Source organism: Haliotis cracherodii, unplaced genomic scaffold (genome assembly GCF_022045235.1).
Source record: "Haliotis cracherodii isolate W230 unplaced genomic scaffold, xgHalCrac1.p SCAF_14, whole genome shotgun sequence".
Taxonomy (NCBI): Eukaryota; Metazoa; Mollusca; class Gastropoda; order Lepetellida; family Haliotidae; genus Haliotis; species Haliotis cracherodii.
The window spans coordinates 37852225-37873875 of record NW_027266269.1 but is presented as its reverse complement, the minus strand read 5'-3'; the positions used below and the strand labels follow the sequence as shown (position 1 = coordinate 37873875).

The following is a 21651-nucleotide window of genomic DNA, read 5'->3' as shown; positions in this document are numbered from 1 at the left end:
ATGGGGTTGCAACAGAGAAGGATCATTCGGTTTTATTCGGTTTTCCGGAACCTTTAAATTCATCGTATCGGCCGAAAGTATAGTGCGGCTAGAGCGAACAAGCAGTTGGTCTGTAAGGGCACCTTGCCTCGTCCTGGCAGACAAGTGGTCAATAGTGTTGGCAATGTTCGAGGGTCCCAGCATTCCCCGTGAGGCAGAGTATGTTGATTACACAGCTCAACTACATCTCATAGATACCCAGTCATCTTACACACATGAACATTTCCAAACAGCCAGGTACAGAAGCCAAGGCCGCTGACAGATCAGAGGATCCGTGCGAGTTTTATCTCCTGGGGTTACTAGCTCAACCATATAAATAAGCAGGCTTGACAATATGTTTACAGAGACTTGGTGAAGGGTGATCACACCTATGTATTAAGACAGGCTTCAGCGGATAGTGCAAACCCGCTACGAGATCTGTACAAAGTGCTAGTGAGATCTCACTGTAACAGGCCCTAACAGCAGCTCAGTGGTGGTGGTTGTGTTCCTCTCTGATCATGGCTTCCAATAGTTATGAGCTCCCGGAAAAGGAGGACCAGAAGCCTGGTCTCCGTGTTTCCCCCATCACTGGGGGAGTGTTGGCGTTTCTGGCTATAGCTGTGGCTGTTGGGGTAGGACTGATCGTGCATTTCGTGGAGAAAGGCAAGGAGGTCACGTGTGTGTGTTCCCCCGCCATTGGGACTGCAACCCCGGGGGAGTCCGGGCTCCATAGGGATGCTGCTGTGGAAGGATGCAAGGCTCTAGCCAGAGACCCCATGTCAGAAATATGTGAGTATTTTGATGTGCCTGTTTGTTTGTATCTTTAACGCCACACTCTGCATGAGGGGGTGGTCGGATAGCCTAGTAGTTCAAGCGTTCGCTCGTCGCACCGAAGACCCGGGTTCGATTCTCGACATGCGTACAATGTGTGCAGCCAATTTCTGGTGTCCCCCGCCGTGATATTGCTGGAATATTGCTAAGAGCGGCGTAAAACCATACTCGCTCACTCACTCTAACTAGTGGCCTATGTGAGTCCGGATCATCCAGTGATTGATTCTTAAGCAACGCTCCACGCTGTTGGAGAATGCTGACACACAGCCATCCAAGTCAACGTGGAATCCCTCGAAGGTGTGTGGATTCGGATTGAACTAGTAAACAATAACTGCTTAGGAACTGATCGCACATACATGATGCGTAAACATTTAGCCATCATTCCATCAAGTATTATGGTTTATTTGTAATGTCTAAATCCCGCTTTTATCTTTTCCGCTTTGCATGAAATTTCAACGAAAAAAGAAATTACATGTCAAACTCTGAGAATTCAGAACTTTGGAAACTGGTAAATAATAATAAACTCTCATTTTGAAGTTTAAGGGATTTCCAATGGTTTGATTTGGTTTTTTTGCTGATCACATGACCCGTTCTTTTTTCAACAAACTTCAAAATGTGACGTTTACAGAGTATAATCGACCCCTATTACATCACGTGTTCGTTTGAAATGTGAACAATTCCAAATTCAGACATAACACTGTGTAGCATTTTCTCCTATTTTGAGAGATTCGATAGCTCTATGTTTTTAGAATATGCTTGGAAGAGTGTCGTATCAATAATTAGGAAATTAGAAAATAGAGACATTCAATGATTTGGTAAAATCGACAAAAATTGTCAAAGTTTCCGTCCTGTGTGACGGCATGATTGACACAAAATCATGCACAACGAAAACTTTTACCGTCATTTCTGACTAATTCTCTTGGTTAAAATGAAACACATAAAAACAAATAACAATATGCAGATTGACAGAACGTTTCAGACTACTTACATGGCACATTTATGTATGTACGATCCTTGAATGAACAAAAGTCCCCACATACAATCCCGCATACTGATGTCAAAGGACACACGATTTTGAGAAAGTTGATCACCGGCTGCGGTGTCATACATCAAAATATATTGTACATATTTGGTAACTTCTTTGAGGTGGAGGTTGGGTGAAAATGAAAGTCATTTCTGATGTTGAATTAATAACTCTTTGATTAACAATGAGTCGTGTTTTTTAATATTTATATTAACGGAACTGGAACTACTTTGTTTTGCGTAAGTGTTAAGAATATATCCGCTATTGGGTCATGGCATGCCAACATGACGGGTAACGTATATTGTCTCAAATGTGCGTCACAGTAAAATTGACATCCTTTAAACTTCAAAATACGAATTTATTTCATTTCTTAACAACATTCCATTTGATTAATTCATCACAAATATTGGAAAAACAAATTTTGGTCATCCATATTTTCAGACATCCATTTATATACCGTATTTGAAGTAATAAGCGCCCCGCTCCAATAACGTCCACGGCGATAACTGCTCATATTTTGGCTTGTGACAATCCCAATTAGCACCCCTTCCGATCGATCAATGTACACAAGACTTATTTATTCGCGTAAAATACGCGCTCGTGGTTATATGCACCCTTAATTATGGGCAATTAAATTCTGAAAAAAATATATCTGTCGTATGTAAACATTTCAGGCTGTCAGCATAAACCACGAAATTTATCTTTCAACTCTTTTTTCCACCAAAATAATATTCTAATAAGAGCCCCCTATTTCTAATTTTGAGGCGTATTTATATGTTCAAATATATGTTACAAAATGCAAAGTTTCCGTTACTACAACATACAATGAATGTTTGACAGTATATTTCGTGCACAGAATACGGTAGAAAGAGAAATGTATTTAAAGTTTTGTGGACAATAGAAAACTTGCTATTTGACGCTTTTCTATACTGAACCGCAACATAAACGTCACCATGGAGAAGATATATGAGAAACATTATTTTTCCAAACACTGTAAACATACTTTGAGACATATTAAAAATATGAAACTTGGCAAAACTGATCATCAAGGTTGAAACTAAAGTGTTAAATGTTCTTAAAGTGAAACACAACATTTGTCTCTGTGAAAATGGCAGCACAAGTCAGTATCTCGTGTGTCCGCCATGTGCATTGATGACTGCCGTGCAACGTCGATACATGGAATGGATGAGGCGGTTGATGAAGGCCAAAGGCACTTGAGCCCACACTCTGAGGAACGCCTGACGCAGTTCAGCTGCAGTTGTCGGCCTTGGTCGGACGTCATTCACCCGTCCATTAATCTCGTCCCACAGGTGCTCAATGGGATTTATATCGTGACTGAGGGCAGGTGACTACATGGTACTGATGCCATTCAGCTGGAGGAAGTCTCTTGTTGCTCTCGCAGTGTGGGCACGGGCGTTATCATGCTGAAACTCGTGGTTGTGGCGACGTGCCAAATGAGGTATGGCGTGTGGTCTCAAGACTTGATCAATGTACCGAGCTGCTGTGACACCATTGCCTCTACCTGGACCGATGTTCTAGACCACAGGGCCGACCCTCTGTGCAAGATCAATTCCACCTCCCACCACACAAGCATCCGAATAACGTTCCACACGGCGTCGCCAGACTCTCTCTCTGCCATCTGCTGCTGAGATACAGTAACGGCTCTCGTCTGAGGAAAGGACTCTTCTCCACTGCTGGTACGCCAATGCTGGTGCGGTGCTGTGTTGGCCACTGAAGACGGTCCCAGCGATAACGTTGGTCCTCGGTGTGGCCTGTGACAGTTGAGGCTTCTGCTCGTCAATCGTCGACGCACGGTGTCCGAATTTATGTGTTGCTGGTGTGTCCACATGGTCTGTCGAGCAGTTTCAAAGCAGTAACAAAGCGATCGTGGAGATGCTGTCTCACAGTATGACGATCCTGATGTCGGTTGGTGACCCTTGGTCTTCCACGACGTGGTCTGTCGTCTGTAGTGTTGGTGGTCTGTTACCGTTGCTGGGTCCTGTATATGGTCCTTACGTGGATTTAAAATGCATTGGCTATTTGCCGGGCGGTTTCTCCAGCTTGCAATCGTCCAAGAGCGTTGTGTCTCTGATTTCTTGTCAATCTTGGCTTGTGGTAGCAATTCAATAACGAATGAATGTTATCCGATCTGGGTGGATTTTTACAGGGCAAGAAATGGGGGAACGCATATGTATTTCAGTTTGCATGGAACTCGTGCATCGGGTTACCATGGCCGTTGCCGTGATGCCTTTGGGTGATCGGTTTTATTGTCATCTGCTTTTTTTTATCACCATATTGCATTTTTCCGGTCAAGGTAATGTTAAATTTTAGAAACTTTGACAAAAATTACCCAGATATTTAAATGACAATTTTTCATGTTACTTTGGGTGACGTTTCTTTTGCGGTTAAGTATATATACGAATGTGACGTCATATCTTTTGTGTCATAATTAGCGATAGGACGTCGTAATAATCACGCACGATGGAGAACGACACCTTTGAGAGGCTTTCTTAATTTTCTGCTTAAGCATAGAGAGCGCCATATTTTGTTTAGGGGCTCCTGTCGGTGATTCCGTAAAAGTCAAACTGACAACCCACTCAAAACACTGGACTCAACCATGACGCATTACTCAATATATTTGCTGACACGAATGAGTTCGCGTTTTATTTAGTCATGGTAGAATGGAGCTAAACATACTGTGTTTTCAATGAAGATCAAGGTTACCTGTAGATTTATCTTAGCTGAATTTAATATGGAACCGAACGCGTGTATCGCCAAATTACGCTTTACACTTTAATCACAGTATTACTCCCGCACCGTACATACGTTCACGCAGGTAATTTCAAGTAGCAACCGAACACACCAGACTGGATGTTGTTTAAGCTTGCACCTTAGTCCCAGCTCACCGCACCGTCTGCATGTACAGCATGTAAAGGACAGCCGAGATAAATACGCGCTGCATGGCAACACCGACATGTTATTGTGCAATTGTGTGCACTCACGCTGTTCCGCTAATATATATGTATGCTTGATTAGACTTGTTTGTTTGTTGTTAAACGACGCACTCGGCAATATTCTAGCTATATGACGGCGGACTGTAAAACTCGCGTCTCGACCTGACAAACCATTGATTGAAATGAAGAACATCGATCCACGCCAATGGAACACGATGACATGCATCAACCAAGTCAGCGAGTCTGACCACCCGATCCCGTTAGTCGCCTCTTACGATAAGCATTGTCGCCTTTTACGGCAAGAATGGGTTGCTGAAGACCTATTCTACCCCGGATCTTCACGGGTATCCTAGATTAGAGCGAGGCCGGGTTGCACCCTGATACCCTGTGAGTGTAGCAGGCTGCCTTGACCTTGACCATGCTTCCATGATCACCTTATGCTGCGGACACGGTCAGCCAAGTTGTCTAAGGTGCCATAATTGTTGTTCGGAGTTGCGTCCCTTGGACGTACCAGGACCAGGATTTCTTCAACTCAGTACCTTCATCCATGGACTTCATCAAGTGATGAAAAAACACCCTTCATCATTTGATGCTTTTCTTACCCTGTTTTATAATTGAAAAACTGTCAAAACAAACCAAATTCACTCACAAGCTCACCAATGGTCCATCTAGTTTGGGAACAGCGTCTTGACACGTTATCTCGATCAGGTAAAGATCAGCCTCGATTACCCAGTGTAGTATGACGCCAATCTTTTATGACAAATACCCGTGACTCAAATGCCAAAACCTGCTTCATTTCGGAAGTGGAGTCATCATGTCAAACTGTATAACTAACTTTTTATCTTTCCATTTCTAGCGCAAAATTGCAATTTGATTAGAAGGACTCCAGCATCAAGTAATATGAATCTGGCTTCCATATAGCTATTTCCTAATGAGGTCATGTATTGTATCATAATGGATTTGGGAGTGAGTGAGTGCGTGAGTTGGGTTTAACGCCGCTTTTAACAGTTTTCCAGTGATGCAAGCCTCAGACGTTTACCACTTCGGTGAAACCCACGAGCACGGGTATGCTGACAAACCTAGAAACATAATCGGGGCGAACCGGGATTCGAACCAATAATCATAGGTTTCTGGCGTGCCCAGGGGACGCAACTCTGCGCAGCGAATCGCGGCGCCTTAGACGACTGGGCCACCCGTGCCCCCCACATAACCCTGAATAATGGTGGGTCCTTATACGAGATGTACGTACGTTAGCCTTGCTCCATGCTATAGTCTTCGGCAAGCCCAGATAAGCTTACATTACATATCTAAGGACGCCAGTCTATTATAAGGAAAACGTGTTCTTATTGTCCAGAAAATCTAGAAATATTAATTGGAACTCATATAATCATTGTTTTAATGTTTCAGGTGGGATATGCAAAGCTGCAAAACCAAAGGAAGATGTTATATTCCTTCCTAAAACTGTCAAGCCGATATTTTATGATCTTGAAATGAGACCAAATATGTACGAAGGGGACCCGTCGGCCTTCACCTTTAACGGTCATGTGAAGATAACTATTGAGTGTCTGCAACCATCGAATGACGTCATTCTACATGCTAACAAACTTGACATCACTTCCGGGTCAGTTGAGTTTGGGGCGGACGATAATTCGGACGATGTGAAATATGTGTCACATGATCTTGATTCAGGCAATCAGCTTCTGAAAATACATTTGAACAAAAACATGGTCAAGAACAGGGTCTATTACGTGAAGATGAGCTTCACTGGACCTTTGAAGGATGATCTTGTGGGGTTTTATCTCAGCTCCTACAAACGTGGAGACACAACGGTGTAAGTACCTGCTTATTGTTCTCTAATTTAAACGTTATTTGTAGAGTAAGTAACGCCCTGGTGAGGTCCGGGTTAGAATTGGTCCTCAGTGGTAAATATACAAACAACAGATGACTTTCTCGATAAAAGAAGAAAGTTTATTTCGCTTGACGTTTTTAATAAAAAAAATGACTGAAGTTGATTCTGATGATTTGGCATTCTATTTGTTGAGAATACTATCATGGAATACTGGACACTGTCGGTCGTTTATTATACTAATCCATATCTTACCTTTTAATAGTTTCCAGCTTCAAATCAAAGCATTTTACAATATTCTGTTAGATTCTAAGTTCAAACAAAATATGAGTTTAAATGGGAGGAGATTATTAAGGAAGTCTATTCGGACTTTGAGTGGTAAAAAAGCCCATGAAATATCATTATATGAACAGATTACGGGATATGGTGATTCTTCATTATGTCTTTTCTGTAGTGATGAACCTTGTGATTTTGCACAAGTGTTTTGTCAACTTAAACCAGACTGAAATCCATCATTGGATAAACACCAACGCTTCTCTAGGAAGAACATTTACGAAAGTAAATGTAATATTAGTTTTTTTAACTTCAAATAACGATACATTGATCTCAATGACTTCGGCTCTTAAAGATCTTATGATCAAGTACCATTCATGAAATGCTCTGCTGAATACACAGAGGATCCAGATGGTTGAGGGATTATTGTATAACAAACCAGTGTTCAGCCTGTTCAACATGTAATAATAACAAATTTGTCAAATTCTATCTCGTTGCTACACCACAGATTTAGCTTCTTATTGAATGTTCTTATTCATAGTCAATACGAATCTAAGACTTTCACATGTACCATGTCATATGTATTGTGACTTTAATGTACTGAAATGTGTATGTTGTGTCCTTTACAAAACCAACAAGGGCAACGATATGAGGATGAACTTTACTAGATCTTTGAAGGATGATCTTGTTAGGTTTTATCTCAGCTCTTTCAAACGCTACAAACGTGTAAATATTCTATGGGCACAGTGGCCCAGTCGATGTGGAGAGTTGCGTCCCTTTGGCATTGCAAGATCCAATGACCATGACCCGGAATGCCACATTCGCTGTTTGCCGTGAATCACTATGGTTTTCGTTACAGCCGTGAATGTAACTGTTGTTTGGAGTGTCGAGAACCAAACCCACCCATTGTACGCAGGTTGTATGTCGTAGGTACCTGGCCACCACCCAGTTCGAATCTACAGACGCCCGCAAAGCCTTCCCGTGTTTCGATGAACCTGAACTTAAAGCTCACTTCAACATCACCTTAGTACGGAGGCAGGATCTCTCCACAATCTCCAACATGAAGTTACAGAGGACAGAGAATAGGTGAGCAGCCGACGTTTGCGTCCACGTTTGTTTGTTTGTTTGTCTGTTGTGTAACACCGCACTCAGCAATATTCCAGCTATATGACGGCGGTGTGTAAATAATCGAGCTTGGCGAGACAACCCTGTAATTGACATCATGAGCCTCGATCTGTGCAATTGGGATACAACGACATGCATCAACCAAGTCAGCGAGCCCGACCACCCGATCCTGTTAGTCGCCTTTTACGACAAGCATATTCACCTCTTGTTGCAAGCATGGGTTGCCGAAGACCTATTGTCTACCCGGATCTTCCCGGATCGAGCAGCCTCACGGCTGAAGAACATCAATTCACTGTGAATATCAATACATAATTTTAGTTGCAATCTCCCGAATGGCAGCCGCAATCCCTCACAGCCTCAAGGACAGGGGTTGCCCAATCGTCAAAGTCACTCAACAGAGTTGCGCCACTTAGGCACACCAGAAACCTATGAATGTGGTTTCGAATCCTGTTTCGTCCCGATTATGTTTGAAAGTTTGTCAGCACTATTCCCGTGCTCGTGGGTTTCACAAAAGTGGTAAATATCTGCCACCTTCTCTCTCGCATACTGACATACAGTGATATAACTGCAATACTGTTAAAAGCGGCGTTAAACTCAATTCCCTCACTCACTCACAGCCTCAAAACAGTATGTGAGAAAACTAATACACGCACCTGAAACACACGCAGTGTTATATAATGCTTATAGTGACACATGCTGCTTGTCAAATGAATGTGTTAATGCATTTAGCCTGTACAAGTAAAGTTGACCGATTTTCCAGTGCCATTTGTTTTGTTTGTCAAGGGAACCTGGTTTCGTTGCCGACATCTACCCAACAACTCCTATCATGTCCACGTATCTCGTGGCCTTCATCGTATCCGACTTCCAGTATCTGTCCAACACGACCAGGAGAGGGCTGGAGGTGAACTTTGTCAAGACGTTTTGACACATCGAGTGCATCTAGCGCAGAGCGGGACCCAACAACATCGGAACGAGGGGGCTCGGGGGGGGGGTCACGTGTATAGCGCGTGATACTTGAAGTGTTGAAGTTAGTCTGACGTCTTATGGCAAGCATCAAAGGCATGTGCATGGTATACATGAATGAACGAATGTACCATCCAGGTAACATTGATTAACTGAATGAACGAATGTACTATCCAGGTAACATTGATTAACTGAATGAACGAATGTACCATCCAGGTAACATTGATTAACTGAATGAACGAATGTACTATCCAGGTAACATTGATTAACTGAATGAACGAATGTAGTATCTAGGTAACATTGATTAACTGAATGAACGAATGTACCATCCAGGTAACATTGATTAACTGAATGAACAAATGTAGTATCTAGGTAACATTGATTAACTGAATGAACGAATGTAGTATCTAGGTAACATTGATTAACTGAATGAACGAATGTACCATCCAGGTAACATTGATTAACTGAATGAACGAATGTACTATCCAGGTAACATTGATTAACTGAATGAACGAATGTACCATCCAGGTAACATTGATTAACTGAATGAACGAATGTACCATCCAGGTAACATTGATTAACTGAATGAACGAATGTAGTATCTAGGTAACATTGATTAACTGAATGAACGAATGTAGTATCTAGGTAACATTGATTAACTGAATGAACGAATGTAGTATCTAGGTAACATTGATTAACTGAATGAACGAATGTAGTATCTAGGTAACATTGATTAACTGAATGAACGAATGTAGTATCTAGGTAACATTGATTAACTGAATGAACGAATGTAGTATCCAGGTAACATTGATTAACTGAATGAACGAATGTAGTATCTAGGTAACATTGATTAACTGAATGAATGAATGTACTATCCAGGTAACATTGATTAACTGAATGAACGAATGTAGTATCTAGGTAACATTGATTAACTGAATGAACGAATGTAGTATCTAGGTAACATTGATTAACTGAATGAACGAATGTAGTATCTAGGTAACATTGATTAACTGAATGAACGAATGTAGTATCTAGGTAACATTGATTAACTGAATGAACGAATGTAGTATCTAGGTAACATTGATTAACTGAATGAACGAATGTAGTATCTAGGTAACATTGATTAACTGAATGAACGAATGTAGTATCTAGGTAACATTGATTAACTGAATGAACGAATGTAGTATCTAGGTAACATTGATTAACTGAATGAACAAATGTAGTATCTAGGTAACATTGATTAACTGAATGAACGAATGTAGTATCTAGGTAACATTGATTAACTGAATGAACGAATGTAGTATCTAGGTAACATTGATTAACTGAATGAACGAATGTAGTATCTAGGTAACATTGATTAACTGAATGAACGAATGTAGTATCTAGGTAACATTGATTAACTGAATGAACGAATGTAGTATCTAGGTAACATAAATTAACTGAATGAACGAATGTAGTATCTAGGTACCATTGATTAACTGAATGAACGAATGTAGTATCTAGGTACCATTGATTAACTGAATGAACGAATGTACTATCCAGGTAACATAAATGAACTGAATGAACGAATGTAGTATCTAGGTAACATTGATTATTTGAATGAACGAATGTACTATCCAGGTAACATAAATGAACTGAATGAACGAATGTACTATCCAGGTAACATAAATTAACTGATTGAACGAATGTACTATCTAGGTAACATTAATTAACTGATTGAACGAATGTGCTACCTAGGTAACATTAATTAACTGATTGAACGAATGTACTATCTAGGTAACATTGATTAACTGATTGAACGAATGTGCTATCTAGGTAACATTAATTAACTGATTGAACGAATGTACTATCTAGGTAACATTAATTAACTGATTGAACGAATGTACTATCTAGGTAACATTGATTAACTGATTGAACAAATGTACTATCTAGGTAAAATTGATTAACTGATTGAACGAATGTGCTATCTAGGTAACATTGATTAACTGATTGAACGAATGTACTATCTAGGTAACATGAATTAACTGATTGAACGAATGTACTATCTAGGTAACATAAATGAACTGATTGAACGAATATACTATCTAGGTAACATTGATTAACTGATTGAACGAATGTGCTATCTAGGTAACATTGATTAACTGATTGAACGAATGTACTATCTAGGTAACATTAATTAACTGATTGAACGAATGTACTATCTAGGTAACATTAATTAACTGATTGAACGAATGTACTATCTAGGTAACATTAATTAACTGATTGAACGAATGTGCTATCTAGGTAACATTAATTAACTGATTGAACGAATGTGCTATCTAGGTAACATTAATTAACTGATTGAACGAATGTGCTATCTAGGTAACATTAATTAACTGAATGAACGAATGTACTATCTAGGTAACATTGATTAACTGATTGAACGAATGTGCTATCTAGGTAACATTAATTAACTGATTGAACGAATGTGCTATCCAGGTAACATTAATTAACTGATTGAACGAATGTGCTATCTAGGTAACATTAATTAACTGATTGAACGAATGTGCTATCTAGGTAACATTAATTAACTGATTGAACGAATGTGCTATCTAGTTAACATTAATTAACTGATTGAACGAATGTGCTATCTAGTTAACATTAATTAACTGATTGAACGAATGTGCTATCTAGGTAACATTAATTAACTGATTGAACGAATGTGCTATCTAGGTAACATTAATTAACTGATTGAACGAATGTGCTATCTAGGCAGCATTAATTAACTGATTGAACGAATGTGCTATCTAGGTAACATTAATTAGCTGATTGAACGAATGTGCTATCTAGGTAACATTAATTAACTGATTGAACGAATGTGCTATCTAGGCAGCATTAATTAACTGATTGAACGAATGTGCTATCTAGGTAACATTAATTAACTGATTGAACGAATGTGCTATCTAGGTAACATTAATTAACTGATTGAACGAATGTGCTATCTAGGTAACATTAATTAACTGATTGAACGAATGTGCTATCTAGGCAGCATTAATTAACTGATTGAACGAATGTGCTATCTAGGTAACATTAATTAACTGATTGAACGAATGTGCTATCTAGGTAACATTAATTAACTGATTGAACGAATGTGCTATCTAGGTAACATTAATTAACTGATTGAACGAATGTGCTATCTAGGCAGCATTAATTAACTGATTGAACGAATGTGCTATCTAGGTAACATGAATTAACTGATTGAACGAATGTGCTATCTAGGTAACATTAATTAACTGATTGAACGAATGTGCTATCTAGGTAACATTAATTAACTGATTGAACAAATGTGTTATCTAGGTAACATTAATTAACTGATTGAACGAATGTGCTATCCAGGTAACATTAATTAACTGATTGAACGAATGTTCTATCCAGATAACATTAATTAACTGATTGAACGAATGTGCTATCCAGATAACATAAATGAACTGATTGAACGAATGTGCTATCCAGATAACATAAATGAACTGATTGAACGAATATACTATCCAGATAACATAAATGAACTGATTGAACGAATGTGCTATCCAGATAACATAAATGAACTGGTTGAACGAATATACTATCCAGATAACATAAATGAACTGATTGAACGAATGTGCTATCCAGATAACATAAATGAACTGATTGAACGAATATACTATCCAGATAACATAAATGAACTGATTGAACGAATGTGCTATCCAGATAACATAAATGAACTGATTGAACGAATATACTATCCAGATAACATAAATGAACTGATTGAACGAATGTGCTATCCAGGTAACATAAATGAACTGATTGAACGAATATACCATCTAGGTAACATAAATGAACTGATTGAACGAATGTAGTATCTAGGTAACATTAATTAACTGATTGAACGAATGTACTATCCAGGTAACATAAATGAACTGATTGAACGAATATACCATCTAGGTAACATTAGTTAACTGATTGAACGAATGTGCTGTCTAGGTAACATTAATTAACTGATTGAACGAATATACCATCTAGGTAATATTAATTACCTGATTGAACGAATGTGCTATCCAGGTAACATTAATCAACTGATTGAACGAATATACCATCTAGGTAACATTAATTAACTGATTGAACGAATGTGCTATCTAGGTAACATTAATTAACTGATTGAACGAATGTGCTATCGAGGTAACATTAATTAACTGATTGAACGAATGTGCTATCTAGGTAACATAAATGAACTGATTGAACGAATATAACATCTAGGTAACATTAATTAACTGATTGAACGAATGTGCTATCTAGGTAACATTAATTAACTGATTGAACGAATGTGCTATCGAGGTAACATTGATTAACTGATTGAATGAATATACCATCTAGGTAACATTAATTAACTGATTGAACGAATGTGCTATCCGGGTAACATTAATTAACTGATTGAACGAATGTGCTATCTAGGTAACATTAATTAACTGATTGAACGAATGTGCTATCGAGGTAACATTGATTAACTGATTGAACGAATATACCATCTAGGTAACATTAATTAACTGATTGAACGAATGTGCTATCTAGGCAGCATTAATTAACTGATTGAACGAATGTGCTATCTGGGTATCATTAATTAACTGATTGAACGAATGTACCATCTAGGTAACATTAATTAACTGATTGAACGAATGTGCTATCTAGGTAACATTAATTAACTGATTGAACGAATATCGTATCTAGGTAACATTAATTAACTGATTGAACGAATATACTATCCAGGTAACATTAATTAACTGATTGAACGAATATACCATCTAGGTAACATTAATTAACTGATTGAACGAATGTACTATCCAGGTAACATTAATTAACTGATTGAACGAATGTGCTATCTAGGTAACATGAATTAACTGATTGAACGAATATCGTATCTAGGTAACATTAATTAACTGATTGAACGAATGTGCTATCTAGGTAACATTAATTAACTGATTGAACGAATATACCATCTAGGTAACATTAATTAACTGATTGAACGAATGTGCTATCTAGGTAACATTAATTAACTGATTGAACGAATGTGCTATCCGGGTAACATTAATTAACTGATTGAACGAATGTGCTATCTAGGTAACATGAATTAACTGATTGAACGAATATCGTATCTAGGTAACATTAATTAACTGATTGAACGAATGTTCTATCCAGGTAACATTAATTAACTGATTGAACGAATATACTATCCAGGTAACATTAATTAACTGATTTAACGAATATACCATCTAGGTAACATTAATTAACAGATTGAACAAATATAGTATCCAGGTAACATTAATTAACTGATCTGTCTCAGTGTTGTACTGCATTAAAACTGTGTGTATTAAGGGACGTATAAGCACATTTTTTCTGCTTCAGGTTTTTATTTCGACGTGTGATGTTATGATATAAGCATCTTAAAAGCTTGCAACTGTTTGATTAAGATAGCTAAAAGAATATGTTTTATACATGTTTTATTGAACCCGAAGATAGGTTACTTAGATTGAAGTGGTAATTAAAGACATAGGATTTTCTGTGACTCACACATTAAGTGACTGTCTAAAGGATTCATGTTTTGGGGAAGTCAGGAATAGAGCAATAGGAAACCTGCTTCTGTTGTTTTTTTAATTCAAACACGTTTCTGGAAGATGTTCAATTTCAATTTTTTATTCAACGTACTGAGGAGGCCACAGGCCTATAGTACAATCATGATTACAGGAGCAATTGGTACAATCATATCATTTCCAAACTTGATTTTCTTTGTATAAAAGCATGTTATATGTACATAGAAAGATTTCTTATGGTTTCAATGTTGCTTGTGGTCAGTAATAGTTTAAACTTAAATGTACAATGGTTTACATGAAAATATTTGGGTAAATATACTTTTCTTAGTTCATCATAATGCGGGCATACTAGTAAAAGGTGATACTCGTCCTCAATTAATCTGGATGATGTTAAAACTCCTATAGTAAATATAATTATTGGAAGGTGATACTTATGACAATTCGTTCTCACATTCAACATGCGATACAATTATAGTGTGACAAACTACACATAATGGCGGAGATTTTGGCACGATGAGGGCGATGTCGGCCGAAACAACACCATGTCATCACCGCCATGACGTTTCATATTTGATTTCACTGTAGCAAATCAATCTTTGATGTGCTGGTGCCTATCGCAATGTTGGCATATAGGTTTAAATAGCTGTGACTGGTTTACCAGGCGTTGTATTTCTTTAAGTTAGCCACAAAGCCGCCAACTACCGGCTTAGAATTGGTCACAGCGTTGTCTGTCGTTTCATTGGTTGGTCAGGATCGGTTGATTGCATGCCATTGTATCCCGGCGTCGTGGGACGTTGCTCATTACATCACTCACTTGTTTGTCTGGTGGCCCAGACTCGAGTAAAACAAACAAATACTTACCTAAGACAATAATGGGCATTTCTATCATCACCATCTGTGTATCAATCATTTCTGTTTCAAAGTTTTTTTCATTCAGGCACATTGGACGTCTTTCGAAATCATTTTTCACACATGTCAAACGATTGTTATGTTTCTTGTATTCAAGTACCGTATCTGGGCCCAGAATGAATCCATGAACGCCCTCCAGTATGCCATGAGTGTTGGAACCCGGACCATCTCCTTCTATGAAGAATACTTCAATATATCCTTCCCACTCCCAAAGCAAGGTAGCCCTACACAACACTCAACTTCCAAACATGCTTCCCACACCCACCAGGTAGCCCTACACAATACTCAACTTCCAAATATGCTTCCCACACCCACAAGGTAGCCCTACACAACACTCAACTTCCAAACATGCTTCCCACACCCACAAGGTAGCCCTACACAATACTCAACTTCCAAACATGCTTCCCACACCCACCAGGTAGCCCTTCACAACACTCAACTTCCAAACATGCTTCCCCCACCCACCAGGTAGCCCTACACAACACTCAACTTCCAAATATGCTTCCCACACCCACCAGGTAGCCCTACACAACACTCAACTTCAATATATGCTTCCCCCACCCACCAGGTAGCCCTACACAACACTCAACTTCCAAATATGCTTCCCCCACCCACCAGGTAGCCCTACACAATACTCAACTTCCATATATGCTTCTCACACCCACCAGGTAGCCCTACACAACAATCAACTTCCGTATATGCTTCCCACACCCGCCAGGTAGCCCTACACAACACTCAACTTCAATATATGCTTCCCCCACCCACCAGGTAGCCCTACACAATACTCAACTTCCATATATGCTTCTCACACCCACCAGGTAGCCCTACACAACAATCAACTTCCGTATATGCTTCCCACACCCACCAGGTAGCCCTACACAACACTCAACTTCAATATATGCTTCCCCCACCCACCAGGTAGCCCTACACAACACACAACTTCCAAATATGCTTCCCACACCCACAAGGTAGCCCTACACAACACTCAACTTCAATATATGCTTCCCACACCCACCAAGTAGCCCTACACAACACACAACTTCCAAATATGCTTCCCACACCCACAAGGTAGCCCTACACAACACTCAACTTCCATATATGCTTCCCACACCCACCAGGTAGCCCTACACAACACACAACTTCCAAATATGCTTCCCACACCCACCAGGTAGCCCTACACAACACTCAACTTCAATATATGCTTCCCACACCCACCAGGTAGCCCTACACAATACTCAACTTCCATATATGCTTCCCACAACCACCAGGTAGCCCTACACAACACTCAACTTCCAAACATGCTTCCCCCACCCACCAGGTAGCCCTACACAATACTCAACTTCCATATATGCTTCCCACACCCACCAGGTAGCCCTACACAACACTCAACTTCCATATATGCTTCCCACACCCACCAGGTAGCCCGACACAACACTCAACTTCCATATATGCTTCCCACACCCACCAGGTAGCCCTACACAACACTCAACTTCCATATATGCTTCCCACACCCACAGGGATGGTGGGTGGGTGGTTGAGTGAGTGAGTGAGTGAGTGAGTGAGTGAGTGAGTGAGTGAGTGAGTGAGTGAGTGAGTGGGAGAGATCACAGACTCGTCCTGATTCTGTTTCTTGGTTTGTCAGCAACTTTCTATGTTCATGGGTTTCACCAAAAGTGAAGATTAAACGACTATGACAACTTCCCTCCCACAGGGTGACACGCTTTGATATAACGAAAATACTGTAGGGCGTGACATCCCCCAAAACAAACCTCACACCTGACCAATCTGACATGTTTTGCAGACATGGTTGCGATTCCTGATTTCGGTCCCGGTGCCATGGAGAACTGGGGCTGTATCACATACAGGGCCATCCGCCTGTTCTACACTGACGGCGTCACAAGCTCCTCTGCTAAACAGTCCGTGCTCGTCGACATCACACACGAACTGGCTCATCAAGTTTGTTTGTTTGTTTGTCTGTTTGTTTGTTTAACACCGCACTCAGCAATATTCCAGCAATATGACGGCGGTCTTTAAATAATAGAGTTTGGACCAGACAATCCAGTGATTGAGCATCGATCCACGCAATTTGGATACGATGTCCAAGTCTTAGAGCCGGACAACCAGATCCAGTTAGTCACCTCTTACAATAAGCATAGTTGCCTTAACGGCAAGCATTGGTGGCTGAAGACCTATTCTACCCCGGATCTTCACGGTTAATAGTTATAACGTCTCCGTTTCAGAAGTGGTGCATTGGTGGTCCAGTCGTCTTATGCGACGGAATGTTCTGTGCAGGATTACTCCAAAGAAGATGCATCAATTCAGTTTTTCCTCCAATTCAGTTTACTTATCAATTATTCACGCTAATGTCTACGTCACCTTAGCTTTAGATCGATCGAGTGGTCAGACTCTCTGACTTGAACGATTGCATGTCATCACTGGTTTGTCTGCTCAAGACTCGATCATGTACAGACCGCCGTCATCAAGCAGAAATATTGCAAAAACAGTGTGGCTTTAAACAACAAACAAATCAACAAATATATTTTTTATAATTGTATATTTATTCCGAACTCGCGTCCAGTCTAGCCATTTTGGATGGTTGTTAATTGCATGCTTATGAGCAAGAGAGATTCTGTGCCAAGTTAGTAATACAAATGTGTTGGTGACGTCACTTCCGGTGATGACTGATGGGTGCAGGGTATTCATCCCCTTAGAATGAGGAGTTGGTGACGTCATTTCCTGTGAAGACTATTGGGTCCAGGGTATTCATCCCATTAGCATGGGGAGTTGGTGACGTCACTTCCTGTGATGATTGATGGGACCAGGGTGTTCATCCCATTAGCATGAGGAGTGGGTGACGTCATTTCCTGTGATGACTATTTGGTCCAGGGTATTCATCCCATTTGCATGGGGAGTTGGTGACGTCACTTCCTGTGAAGACTGATGGGTCCAGGGTGTTCATCCCTTTAGAATGAGGAGTGGGTGACGTCACTTCCTGTGAAGACTGATGGGTCCAGGGTATTCATCCCTTTAGAATGAGGAGTTGGTGACGTCACTTCCTTTGATGACTTATGGGTCCAGGGTGTTCATCCCATTAGAATGGGAAGTTAATACACTGGATAATGGAGGATAATCTGATTCTTCCTGTTGCAGTGGTTTGGCGACCTGGTTACCATGAAGTGGTGGGACGACCTGTGGCTCAATGAAGGCTTCGCGACATTTTTTGAATATTTTGGCGCAGACCACATCGAGCCCGACTGGGATATGGTGAGACAGGTTCACTTACACAGAGCAGGTTCAATATACGTAATGTTACACCTTGTCTTAAACCATTAGTCAATAATAACAACTGAACTAATGATGGAGACAACGTTAAAGGAAGCCAATGCGCGGCACCCAAAGGTTGGGAGACCTAACATAACACGTGATCTCAATACGTCACAATGGTACACGGGACACCAATGAAACAGCTACTTGTTGATATTTTATGTAGACAGTCCCGTTTGCCAAACATTTTGCGAAAACGTAAGTCTGGATTTAGGATTAAGCAGCTCTTGGAATGACTGTTCCTTTGACTGCCTTTGAATTCAGCATTTGACAAGCTGCCTGCATTCCATCGTAACATATATGATCTTTTTTATTCCTTCGACATCAGATGTCCGATATTACAGACTATCTATATTCCTGATGTCATCACTTGACATACAGAGACGCACAAGTACATAAGTAACTTGTTGTGGTCTCATTATGTTTTTCATCAGTGTAAAATGTATGGTGGGTTTTTTTTACTTTTAGAATTAAATGATATATTTTTTTGGATTTACGTACCTCGTTGTTTCAGTATAACCAGTTTGTTGCTGAAGAAATCATCCCCGTGTTTGAAACTGATGGAATAGTGACGTCACATCCGGTTTACGTTGATGTGAAGAAACCCGATGAGGTTGAACAGATTTTCGATGACATTTCCTACAACAAGGTAAGCGGGTTTCATTTGCTGCGTTTCCAAATAAAGTTCTTAGTTGAACTTAATTTACAACAATTAATAAAAAAATGAAATAAAAATGTGCAATCGTTGTACAATCTCAGAAAATTACAGGCCGCAAAGATATATACGATGTGCGATTGTTGTTCATGATATCAATCCCAGACAATTACAGTCCGCAGAGAAATATACCCTGTGCAATCCTTGTTCAATCCCGGACAATTACAGTCCGCAGAGAAATATACTCTGTGCGATAGTTGTTCAATTCCAGACAAGTACAGGGTGCTGGGAATATATACTCTGTGCGATAGTTGTTCAATTCCAGACAAGTACAGGGTGCTGGGAATATATACTCTGTGCGATAGTTGTTCAATTCCAGACAAGTACAGGCTGCTGGGAATATATACTCTGTGCGATAGTTGTTCAATTCCAGACAAGTACAGGCTGCTGGGAATATATACTCTGTGCGATAGTTGTTCAATTCCAGACAAGTACAGGCTGCTGGGAATATATACTCTGTGCGATAGTTGTTCAATTCCAGACAAGTACAGGACGCAGTGAAATATACTATGTGCGATCGTTGTTCAATCCCATACAATTACAGGCCGCAAGGATGCAGTTGAAATAGCGTTAACCACTGTGTACAAACAACAAGAAACAAATAGACAAACTTACAGTTCGCCCTACTATCGGTCTTAACTTGACATCAAACACTGGGCCACGCTGGATTCTTGACTGACTATAGCTGTAATAGTGCTGACAGTGCGTTATCAGACCCTTATCCCATATATTATCATATGACGTCACTGACTGTTGTGTGAGGATAGTTGGACCTCCTACTGGTCTAGCATCCGCCCGGAGAGCAGGAGGTCCTGTGTTCGATCCCCGGCCTTGTCTACAGGAAGACGTTACAATATGGTACTTGTTACCCAGTCTGCGCTGCATTTTCTTAAGGTGCTCAGACAAGGAGTGGTCGGCTCGGAGTCAGTAATCTGTGTCTGAGTGGGTTTTGCATGTTAAACTGCGGCATGGTATCTTAGTGGGCTGGCACTATAAAATGGGCATTAATCCAGACTAGTACAATCAGCCCAACACACACGTACATGCACGTCGCTATATAAGTGCAATAGTCTTGGACGCAACGTTAAACCCAGTTTTACCTCACCTCTCACTACATTGTATTTGGCGAATGATAAACACCACTGTATGAGTCATGGCTTCCAGAGCTGACTTCTACGTAAGCCGAAAAGTGGCATTTTAGTACCAGTCTTTTTTTGTAATCGAAATTCCTCGTCACTTCGATTATTTTCTCGTTATCTCGTCATTTCAAGTTTATTTCAATTATTTTCTCGAAATTACGATTTTTTTCTCGTAACTTCGATTAAGTTCTCAAGACAAATAATTGAAATAACGTGAAAAAAAGAAATGTCGAGTTATTTAAAAAACCTTGAAACAACGAGAAAATAATCCAAGTAACGAGAGAAAAAACGTAATTTCGAGAAAATAATTTAAATAACGAGATAAAAAAATCGTTTAAGTTTTTGTAATAAATGTGAAACAACGAGAAAATAATCGAGATTATCAGAAAACAATCGAAGTAACGAAAAAAATTGAAATAACGAAAATATGATCAAAATAACAACAGAAAACTACAAATTTCGAGAAAATAATAAACAACTCAAATAACGAGAAATTTCGATTTGAAAATAATTATAAATTTATATGCTACCAAAGTGGCACCATTAGGCTTTCAAAGACTTTAGCTTGGCGCGACATTACAAAATATTCTAAATTCTGATTGAAGCATTGTTGATGCGAGACATATTCCCATGTCATGTTTGTGTGATTCAGGGAGGATCTGTGCTGCGGATGTTGAAGTTTTTCCTGGGTGATGGAACCTTCCAGCGAGGACTCACCGTATGTGTGTCAATACGTGATAACGCAAGGATGGGCTCTCAGCTCAGGGATTCACTATATAATCCCCCACTCAACTCCATATCCCTGTACAACGAATCATTATCAGACTACACACTCAACTCCAAGGAACCAGTACAACGAATCAGTATCAGTTGCCCACTCAACTCCATATTCCTGTACAACGAATCATTATCAGACTACCCACTTAACTC

The 21651-nt window shown here is 39.8% G+C and overlaps 1 protein-coding gene across 1 annotated transcript in view; it reads left to right on the top strand.

Moving 5' to 3' along the window:
• The first annotated feature begins 536 nt into the window (after positions 1-536).
• Positions 537-21651, top strand: part of LOC139460811 (uncharacterized) — a 65246-nt gene continuing 44131 nt past the window's right edge. Inside the window, exons 1-9 of the mRNA XM_071242285.1 lie at positions 537-807; positions 6235-6658; positions 7877-8032; positions 8855-8972; positions 15641-15761; positions 17345-17499; positions 18694-18807; positions 19382-19516; positions 21374-21439. Of these exons, the coding sequence (XP_071098386.1) occupies positions 537-807; positions 6235-6658; positions 7877-8032; positions 8855-8972; positions 15641-15761; positions 17345-17499; positions 18694-18807; positions 19382-19516; positions 21374-21439 (1560 nt within the window). The remainder of the gene's footprint in view (positions 808-6234; positions 6659-7876; positions 8033-8854; positions 8973-15640; positions 15762-17344; positions 17500-18693; positions 18808-19381; positions 19517-21373; positions 21440-21651) is intronic.